General features: G+C 57.6%; 1 protein-coding gene across 1 annotated transcript; it reads left to right on the forward strand.

Moving 5' to 3' along the window:
• Positions 1-12: 12 nt before the first annotated feature.
• Positions 13-3,798, forward strand: LOC103778263 (angiotensin-converting enzyme-like; the record flags this gene model as incomplete). Its single annotated transcript, XM_008945879.1, has 9 exons — positions 13-114; positions 415-587; positions 1,017-1,240; positions 1,480-1,624; positions 1,822-1,920; positions 2,310-2,432; positions 3,044-3,157; positions 3,234-3,307; positions 3,602-3,798. Coding segments are annotated over 9 exons (1,251 nt in total), but the record flags the coding sequence as incomplete, so codon positions are not given.
• Positions 3,799-10,432: the final 6,634 nt, after the last annotated feature.

Below are 10,432 nucleotides of genomic sequence, written 5' to 3' on the forward strand. Positions count from 1 at the left end.
CTCCTGTGCTTCCCAGGCAACATGTGGGCCCAGTCTTGGTCCAACATTTTCGACCTGGTGATACCTTTCCCAAATGCCACCAAGGTGGATGCCACCCCAGCCATGAAAAAACAGGTCAGTGCTTTTCCAGGCTGCTCTGGGGAAGCCCCTTGGGACCCAGCACCCTTTGGCCATTGCCACCACCCATGTTGCCAAAAGGTGCTGGGTGCTGCCCAAAATATGGCATGAGGCTCCATGCCTCATCCATATTCTCTACTGACCTGGGTATGCCAAGGGCTGGATCCAGCTCTAGGTTCCCCAAAAGGTCTCCTCTGCCCAGAGAAACAAGGTTGTCCCTGGCCTCCCATCCTTCCCACAGCACCTCCAGGCTCCCCAGCTGTCCCTCACCAGGTCCTCTGGCTGCTCTCTCCCCAGGGCTGGACCCCAAGGAAGATGTTTGAAGTGTCAGACCATTTCTTTACCTCTCTGGGCCTCATCCCCATGCCCGAGGAGTTCTGGAACAAGTCCATGATTGAGAAGCCAGCCGACGGGCGGGAGGTGGTGTGTCACGCCTCCGCCTGGGACTTCTACAACCGCAAGGACTTCAGGTGCCCCCGGGGAGCAAACGTGGTGCTGGGGCAGAGAGCAAAGTCTCAGCAGAATAAGCACACGTGACCTGATGTGACCACAATGTCTCTTGCCCTGCGGCTGTGGCAGTCCCGCTTTGGCATCCCCACTGGTACCCAAAATGCGAGCGGGAGCCCCCATGGTGGATGGGGAGCAATCAGTGCCTTCCCTGCCATGGAGAATGGGAAAGCCACTGAGCAGGGACAGGGAATGGACAGGAACAGCAGTAGATGCAGGAGAAAATAGAGACCAATCCAATGGAGCAGGACCAGTCCAGCTTAGAACCATGTGTGGGGTGGGGGCATGTGGCTAGGAGGGGAAAAATAGCTCAAGGGAGTGTGCTCATTCCTGGAGATTTTCACCCCAACACTGTCCTCCCTTCTCCCCCCATCCCACATGTCCTGGTCCAGGATCAAGCAGTGCACTGTGGTGAACATGGATGACCTAATCACGGTGCACCACGAGATGGGCCACGTCCAGTACTTCCTGCAGTACATGGACCAGCCCATCTCGTTCCGTGATGGGGCCAACCCTGGCTTCCACGAGGCCATCGGGGATGTCATGGCTTTGTCTGTCTCGACCCCAAAACACCTGCACAGCATCAACCTGCTGGACCAAGTCACGGACAACGAAGGTGAGCTGGCAGGGAAGCAGCACATGGCAAAGGGGAGAGGCCTGCTGGGGACAGCTGGAGATGCAGAGGGTCTGGGTGGGCTGGGCAAGGCAGAAGGGGCCAGGGACATGCAGGATGGATTTGTGTGCACGGGAGGGGTCTGGGCCTAGTGGGAACACCCTGTTGTTGGGCAGAATGACCCATGGGGGTGGAGAGGTGGGTACAGCACTGCCTTGCTCACACCTCCCCACCCTGGGCAGAAAGTGACATTAATTACCTGATGAGCATTGCCCTGGACAAAATCGCCTTCCTGCCCTTCGGGTACCTGATGGACCAGTGGCGCTGGAAGGTGTTCGACAGGAGGATCAAGGAGGATGAGTACAACCAGCAGTGGTGGAACCTCAGGTGTGTTTGAATTCAGATCCTTCTTTGGTGCAAGGGCCTTGGCCATCACCCTGCTGGGTGTTTGCTCCCTGTGGCCCATTTGGCTCTGATGGGATGCAGTGGGACACACAACCCCTCGCACTGTCCTCTCACCCCCCTGTGTGCCCTCCCGGCCCACCCCACCTTCTCCTCCCCCATGCTCTCCCTCTCCGGTCTAGGATGAAGTACCAGGGCTTGTGCCCACCAGCACCAAGGTCTGAAGACGACTTTGACCCTGGGGCAAAGTTTCACATCCCTGCCAACGTCCCCTACATCAGGTGAGTAAGCAGGAGGGACATCACTTGGACACAGAATCAGGCTCTCCAGTTCAGATACCAGTGATGGCACCTTGTTTCGTGGCTGGTGGTACCATCCTGAAGGTCCTGGGCAGTTCTGGGGACCCTAACAGAGAGGAAGGCTAGACTTGGGAGAATTTCTCCCTATCCAAGGGAGATGGGCTCATCCACACAGACCAGCAGTAAAACACGGTGAAAGGAAAAGTAGCCTCAGCAGATTGGACTGAGCTGGTGCTGGTGGAACTCCAAAGCCAGTGACGTTCCTCCAGACTAAGAGGGTGCAACCAGGGGATGAGGGGAGCCAGATTCTCTCTCACACTGCCACTAGTAGGGTTCATTCTCATGTCCTCACCCCTCTCCATCCCCCCCAGGTACTTCGTCAGCTTCGTGATCCAGTTCCAGTTCCACCAGGCTCTCTGTGCGGTGGCCAAGCACCAGGGGCCCCTGCACAAGTGTGACATCTACAAGTCCAAGGACGCTGGGAGTATCTTGGGGTAGGTGTGAGGGCAGGGAGAGCTGAGACATTTAAGTCCCCAAATACCTTAAAACCAGCCCAGCAAGACAGGAGGCAACGCAGCCCCTGGTGATCCATCCCCTTCTTGCCCCAGCTTGGGTTGCTCTGGACCCTGACCCTGGGGTGTGAGCAGGGGGGACCCTGGGCAGGGGCACCTTGGGCTGCGTGCTGGGGCTGTGATTGCAAAAGCAGCCACTAGATGGTAGCTGGGACCCTGGCAGGTCCTCCTCCTCCTCTTCCTCCTCCTCCTCCTCTTCCTCCTTCTCCTCCTCCTCATCCTTCTCCCCCTCCTCCTCCTTCTCCCCCCAGTTCCCTATGGAAAACAACCCCCTTGCTTCAAGAAGAGCACCTGCAGAATTAGCCCTTCCCCCATCAGGCTGGACTCACCAAAGGGCTTTAGTCCATGCAACCCCCCTTCCCTCAAGCAAAAGCCCCTTCCCTGTGCTCTGGGCTGACAGCCCTGTGGTGCTGGGGGCACAGACTGTACCCAGGGGTGCTGATACCAAGAGCCCCAAATCCTGGGGAAAAGAGAAGGGCTGGTGGCCAAGAAGGCAATGGGGAACCCACTGGAGCTGATTTCTCCTGCCACAGGAAAGCCCTGAAGCTGGGATTCAGTAGGCCGTGGCCTGAAGCCATGATGCTCATCACGAAGCAGCCCAACATGTCAGCTGATGCCCTGATGAGCTACTTCGAGCCACTCATGACATGGCTGGGGGAGGAGGATGAGAAGAAAGGGGAGGGGCTGGGCTGCCCGGATGGGCTCTTGGGAGCCACTCATGACATGGCTGGTGAAGGAGAATGAGAAGAACGGGGAGGTCCTGGGCTGGCCTGAGTACAGCTGGACTCCTTACACAGGTATGCAGGGCTCAGCCAAGCACAGCAGGGCCATGATGGGACAGGGCTCAGCCCTTTGCAGGGCCAGGAGGGGGCACATGGAAGAGGTGGAGCTGTCTCGGTGCCTCTTGGCCACCCCAAAAGCCACACAGTGTTTGGATGCTTCTCCTTGATTTGCCACGGACCCAAGTCCAAAGGGGATAAGGCATCCAAGAGACCAGCAAAGGGAGAGCTGGTGACCCAGCACACCCTTGCCCAGAGGACCACCCTACCACCACCAACACCAACCATGTCCCTCATTTCTCCTTTTTCCAGCCACTCCAGCCCAAGCTGTCTCCGACCACGCTGACTTCCTGGGCATGTCCCTGACCAGCCACCAAGCCACAGCAGGGGGCTGGGTCCTGCTTGCCCTGGCACTCGTCTTCCTGGTCACCACCCTCTTCTTCGGCGTCAAGTTCTTCTCCTCCAGGCGAAAGGCCTTCAAATCCAGCTCAGAAATGGAACTGAAATAAGGCAGCCATCAGCAGGGGAGCACGGACAGGGTGCAGGCATGGGCATTTGCCTGGGCTGGCAGCTCTGCCATGGGCACGTTAGCCATCGAAGCCATGGGCTTCCAGAGCCCAGGACTCCTCTCTCCAATCAGGTCAGACGTTTTTTTTCCACTATGCAAGAGCCAAAGCAGAAAAGAGCTATTTATTTGTCAACGTCTGCATCAGGGGAAAGAGATTCAGGCACCGGCAGTCACGGAGTCATCATGAGCTGCCCCCGAGCCCAGGGCTGGGGGCAGCTCCAGCCTGGGCACCCACCAGCCATCTCTGACCTGTGGGCAAATCCACAGGCCTCGAGTGACAGAGGGCACTTTGGGGAGGGACGGAGCACGTTCCCAGCCCTGTTTGCCTGCTGCCAGGCTGTCCACTTGCATGGATGAAAAATAAACCCGTGTCTTGTCACCCTCAGAGCAGCCGCTCAGCTCCTTCTTGCAGGTGGGCTGGGATCTCAGTGGGACCAGACTCTCCAGCAGGAGAGCTGCCACTCCGACCCAGTGCAAGTACAAATCCCTGGGGCCCAGCCTGGCTTTGGGGCACCACACCTGCAGCACCCAACCTCCCCCACCATGAAAGCCCAGCATCCCCTCGCAGCATCTCCATCCTCCCCTAACGCACGCCGCTGACAGCTCCTGGGTTCACCGTGGAGCAGGTGCCTAAGGAAGGGGCCAGATTTGGGCCAGAAATCCCCAAAGTCCAGGCCTGAACTCTTCAAGAGGTTGGTGGGGTCACCAAGCCCAAGCTGGGACAGGGCTGGTGCTCACAACCGCCGCGGCTCCGGTGCAGGAGTGACGTTTACGTAAGAGCTGGGGGGGCTCCGAGGTCATTGATCTCCTCCTGCCCTCCAGCTCCTGATTATCTTGGGCTCAGCCACGCTCCAGGCTCCCCCCTCGCCTGGTCTTTCTTCTGCTTCTGTAAATAAAACTTCCTATTTGTTCTGCAGTGATTAGGTGCAAAACTAATCCCAGGCTGGGGATTATTGCAGCCTTAAAGAGCCGTGATCTGCTGCAGCCAGGGAAATGAGGGGATGTGGGACGAGCCAGCCCACCCCCTCCCAGCCCACAGCCTCTGCCCTCGCCCGTGGGGAAACTGAGGCCCGGGAGAGGCTCACTGCACCCAGGAGAGGAGCAGAAGGCAGGTGTCTGCCCGCCCACACACCGGGTTTTGTTTGCTCTCCATCCTCCTCTGAGCACAGCACGCTGAGGGGGGGTGACACCCCGACCACCCTCCCCAGCCCCGGGGGCAGCCGCCCCACGTCCTTCCCACGGCCACATCCCGACGTGTCTGCTTTATATCCCAGCACACCGGGCACCCTCCTCTCCCCCCTTCCCGCAGCAGAGACCTGGCACGGGGAGAGCTGGCTTTGAAGCCAAGTGTATTTTCAGCCTGGGAAAGGCTGGTGCAGGTGTGCTCAGCTCTGCTTCTCACTGGCCATTTTTTAACCGGCTCCTTTCTGTCCCATGAGTGGAGGAAAAGAGGTCTCTGAGATCATCCAAAGCCTACAAGGTTCATGAAAATTGCTTTCTGGAGGGAAAAAGAAAAAAGAGCCACACTGAACGTTCCCACTCAGGGGCTGCAGCATAAGCTCAGCCCTAATTAGACATCAGAGAAGCCACAGAGAAGCTGATTTCATCCTGGAATGGACACTAGAGATAGCTACAAGGGTGTGTGATGGCTGCACTGGACTGTGGCCTCCTGCTCAGGAACAGGGAGGCAATCCAAGCCTGCAGCCCATCCAGAAGACAGAGGTGGACACCACGTTACCATCAATACAAGCTCAAGGTCCACGCAGCAGATGGGATGGGGCTGGACACCAGGCTGCCTTCAACACAGCTCCAAGGTCCATGCAGCAGATGGGGCTGGACACAAGGTTACATCCAGACCAGCCCAAGGAGGGGACTGAAGGTCCTACCTTGAGCTTAAATGGAGCTGCTGGGCCGTGGGTGGGGGGCCCAGCTGAAGCCTTTCAGGGCAATGAAAAGCTGGTGGCCTGAGGGCTCTGCCAAGCCCCAGCCATGTTTTACAAGACACCTTTAAACCGAGGATCATTTCCCTTCCCCGTTGCGACAACATCTGGAGAGGTTTTGCTGCCTTCTGGCTCCTGCATCATGCTTTCTGCTGAAATTAGGAGGCTTAGTGAAATTACTCCCTGAGGAGAAAAAAAAAAGAAAAAAAAGACCATGTAAAAGCAGAAAAAAAGGAGGAAATTCCCCCACAATTCACAGATGAGGAGCTCAGGTGGCAGCAGGTACCCCACATTTGGGGTGGGGGCCCCATCTGAAGCCTTTCAGGGCAATGAAAAGCTGGTGGCCTGAGGGCTCTGCCAAGCCCCAGCCATGTTTTACAAGACACCTTTAAACCGAGGATCATTTCCCTTCCCCGTTGCGACAACATCTGGAGAGGTTTTGCTGCCTTCTGGCTCCTGCATCATGCTTTCTGCTGAAATTAGGAGGCTTAGTGAAATTACTCCCTGAGGAGAAAAAAAAAGAAAAAAAAGACCATGTAAAAGCAGAAAAAAAGGAGGAAATTCCCCCACAATTCACAGATGAGGAGCTCAGGTGGCAGCAGGTACCCCACATTTGGGGGGAGGGGGTTGCCCTGCACCACCCTGCCTGTGCACGTGGCTCCCAGAGAGGAGATTTGCTTTAAAATGACAAAATAAAAGCAAGAAACTCCCTGGGTGCCCTTCACTGTCTGAGGGACCCTTTGGGCACTGCAGAAACCCACCTCCCAGGTTCATTAACCAGCGCAGGAAGGTGACGGGGGGTCCCCCACCCCCAGGCCCCTTGGTGCTGGTGGGGGCCCAGCCAAGCCAGGTCTATTCTTAGCTGGGTGTCCGGGCAGGAGCAGGCAGGGTGCACAGGGCTGCGTTCCTCACATTCCCCTTCCCCGGGGACAAGGAGCGCCTGGAAATACGCAGCCACAGCTTGGCAGCAGCCGGGGGCCATCAGCAGGGGGCTGGGGAGATGGAGGAGGCAGTGCTGGGGGGTCCCAGGGGACAGCAGAAGTGTCGCAGTGAGGCGTGGTAGGGACTGGGGAGTCCCCATCCCTGCCAGCTTCAGCCTCTGGCTGGCACCACCCTTCCCTCCCTGCTGCTTGAGCGAGGCTGAAGGGGGTGAAGGTGAATTTTGGGGTCCCTTGGCTTAGCTAGAATTCCCTACCAAGGGGGACGGGTTCAGATCCAGCCCAGATGACACCCCCAACGTTCCAGTGGCCTCTTCATCATCCATCCAAGCATCAGGCACCCAACTGGTGCCACCCACCCTGCGGACACACTGCAGCAGGCACCCAGCTGGGTCCCACCCTCACCAGGGGCTGCACCCAGGGGTGCAGGCAGGGCTGCCCCCTTCCCAGCCCCACAGAGCCTGCGCAGGCAGCACCCTGATTCTTTGGGGTGCCCCAGCAGCCGGAGCCCAAATCAGGCTCTGTCCCTGTCCCCACGCCATGTCCCCAAGCCAGTGGGGACAGTTCCCACCCCTGGGGCTCCCCTCGGGCTGACACGTCCCCACTGAGGCCTTGCAGGTGGCAGGACAAGGATTGTCACAGACAGAAAGTGCTGCAGCCTGAACGACAGCGGGGCAGCGTGTGCCCAAGGAGGGTCTCCAACCCCCCAGCTGGGACCTGCCAGCACCCCCCTCCCATGGCCTCATCCTGCCCTTCCCCGGCCTCCCCTGAAGCATCTCCATGAGTTATTGCAGCTGCCTGCTCGCCCCTTACATCCTCCTGGCCCCGAGGGCTGTGGGGGAGTCACGAGCCCACCCCGTGCCTCAGTTTCCCCCGGTGTGCAGCGAGGATGGGCAGGATGCTGGCGTGGCTGCTGCAAACCAAGCGTGCCACACGCCGCAGCCAAGTCCCCGCGGCTTTTCCTGCCACTTCCAAGTGGGAAGTGACTCTCGTCATGAATCAACGTCCGTGACTTGGTTTAATGTCACCGAGTCCTTCCCAGTTTTGCAGCCTCCCGTCGGGCCTCCCTGCGATGGCGTGGCAGAAAGCCCAGGCTGACGAGGGTTAATTTTGGCTGCACATTTAACCACTGTTTGTTTTGGGTGAGGTGGGGTTTTTTTATACTTGGCAAACAAACAGTGCCTCGGTGAAAGCCTGGAAAAATACATCAGGATTTGGAGTGGTGGGGCAGAGGAAGGAGCCAGGACACGGAGCATCCTTCCCCCTGCGAAATCCATTTACAGCCCAAATTCCTCCCTCCCCTGTCACATCCCTGGAGCATCTTCCAAAGGTGAAGGGCAAATGAGAGGCATGAAACGTGCCAGGCATGTGGGGACACCCGAGCCTGTCTAGGGACAGTCCTGGTGGCTGAGAGCAGCTTTGGGGAGGGCGAGAGCCCCGTCCCTCCCGTGCTGGCTCTGTTTGCAGTGTGGCTCTAATTACAGAAACGTGGAGAAATGTCGTCTCTCGGTTGGCAAACACGCGCCAGCCGGCAGCTGCCGTGCTGGGAATCGAGTGGGAGCCCCTGCCCACCACCCCACACCTCCCACGCCACATCCACCCCCCGTTTCACGGCTGTACCCCCTCGCCCGACACGCCTGCACCTGCCTGGGGCAGCTCCTCACCGGGTGGGAGATAATTTCCTGCTCAGATTATAAATCCCTGCACTCCCAGGTGGCTCCTCACGCACTTGTGCTGCAGGAGCGGGGAGGAGGAGGACACCCTTGGGAAACACCCAGGTCTCCTTTGCTCTGGAAAGCGGGTGGTTTCCCACTGATCCCCTGGAGTGGGGGAAGGAAGGAAGGAGGGAAAGGGGGAGAAAGGAGTGAAACCTCAAAAACAGTCGAGGAGGAGGAGGAGTAGAGGAAAGAATTGAGCGAGGGAGGAGGAGGAGAAGAGCAGGGCAGGGAGAGAGAGGATTACAGCTCGGTTGAATTAGAGGGAGCCCTTCAGCTGCCTTGAACAGCAGGAGAATTTGCCCAGAGACCCCAATTCTTCCTAGTTGGGATAAAATGTAAGCACAGGATTAACTGCAAGCATATGCTTAAAACCCAGGGAATTGAAAGAAGTCTGGACATGAAGTGCTCCAAGGAGGGCAGGGAGGCAGGGCATGGACCTGTGGCCTCATGAATGACCCAGCTCTGCAGAGATGTGCTGGAGGGACCGGGAGAGCTGTGGGGGGATTGTAAGAGCCATGGGGGCACTGGAAGGCTCCTGGAGCTTAGTCAATAACAATCTGAAAGGGAATGACATGACTCAACTCCATCTGTGAGGGCTGTATAGGGAAGAGAGGCTCTTCTATCAGCTACGTCATGGGATGAGACTCCCTGGCCAAAGAAAGTGGCCCCATTGCCATGTCTGGAGCAGGACAAGCCTTCCTGGGGTCACTCCACAGACCCAGGCCTGGCAGAGGGGCTGGGGATGCCAGGGCTGTGCCCTGACCCATGCCCAAAGCCCCACTGGTGGCCCCATGCTCCTCTCTGCAGACCCCCTCCCTGCCAGCACGTGCCCTTGCCATCAGACACATCCGTGTCCACGTGACGTGTCCATGAACATCCCGGGCTGATTTATGGGATGAGAGGAGGGCAGGAGGCCAACCTTAAATCCTGACTGCCTGGTGATTAATAATCATAATTATGATCATATTAGCTGTAGTAATAATAGTTTGCTTTCCCTTGCAGAACTGGTCATCCAGGAATCTCACAAGGCCAAGTGACCAGCATCCCTGTTTTCTAGCGAGGAAATTGCGGCACAGAGCTGTCTCCCTCGAGTCACCCAGTATATCAACAAGAAAACAGAAAAGGCAGGAGCCTGGACTCCGTGTCCCTCTCCCTCCCCCATGCTATTAAGCTGCATCTGTGTAATATAGAGCAAAACATCCTCCACGACTCGCAGTAAATCACAGCAGAGGCAGTGTGCAGAGTGGATGGGGGGGAGATAATGGTTTTTTCACCCTCTTCAACAATAGAACAAGTTTTTCTCCACTGGGGAAGGCTGACTTCTATGAGAGACAGAGATAAAAGCAGCACGAGGGCTCTGAAAAGGGCCTGAAAGGGCACCTGCCTTTGCTCACCCACTTGCATTGCTAGCCCAGGGACAGGAGGCAGCTCTGGCAGCCAGCGCTGTGGGTCAAGTGCCCCACGGGCACAGCCTGTCCCCATGAGTATTGCTGAGGTGCACTGGAATATTAATTGAAAATCCCAGCAAAACACTCCTGCTGATGATAATGGACCATAATCCTCTTAGACCAATTTCATGCCTGAAAAATCGTGCATAAGAAAATAATAATAGAAAGCCCCTCAGTGGACACTGTCCTTAGCAGTGGGCTCGGGAGAAGAGGGATGGCCAGAAGGGACTTCTCAGGAAGGTGAGGGACCTGGTCCTCTTGGCCTTCACCCCTGAGGGGCACAGAGAGGCAGGAAGAAGAAGGGCTGAACTTGGGGCTAGGTCTGAACATCTGCTCTAGCAGGGCAGCATCACTGTAGGACCCCTACATCCCACAGAGACCTGGGTACCCACCGGGGCCCCTGTGCCCTCCAGAGCCCATGGGACTTTCTGTGCTCCCAGAACCCCAATGTCCCCTGCGGCCTCTGTGTCCTCCCGAGCTCCCAGGACCCCCCGCACCCTCCATGTCCCCCAGGGACCCTCCGTGCCCGCT

This window comes from Merops nubicus, unplaced genomic scaffold (genome assembly GCF_000691845.1).
Source record: "Merops nubicus isolate BGI_N331 unplaced genomic scaffold, ASM69184v1 scaffold12340, whole genome shotgun sequence".
NCBI classification, from domain to species: domain Eukaryota; kingdom Metazoa; phylum Chordata; class Aves; order Coraciiformes; family Meropidae; genus Merops; species Merops nubicus.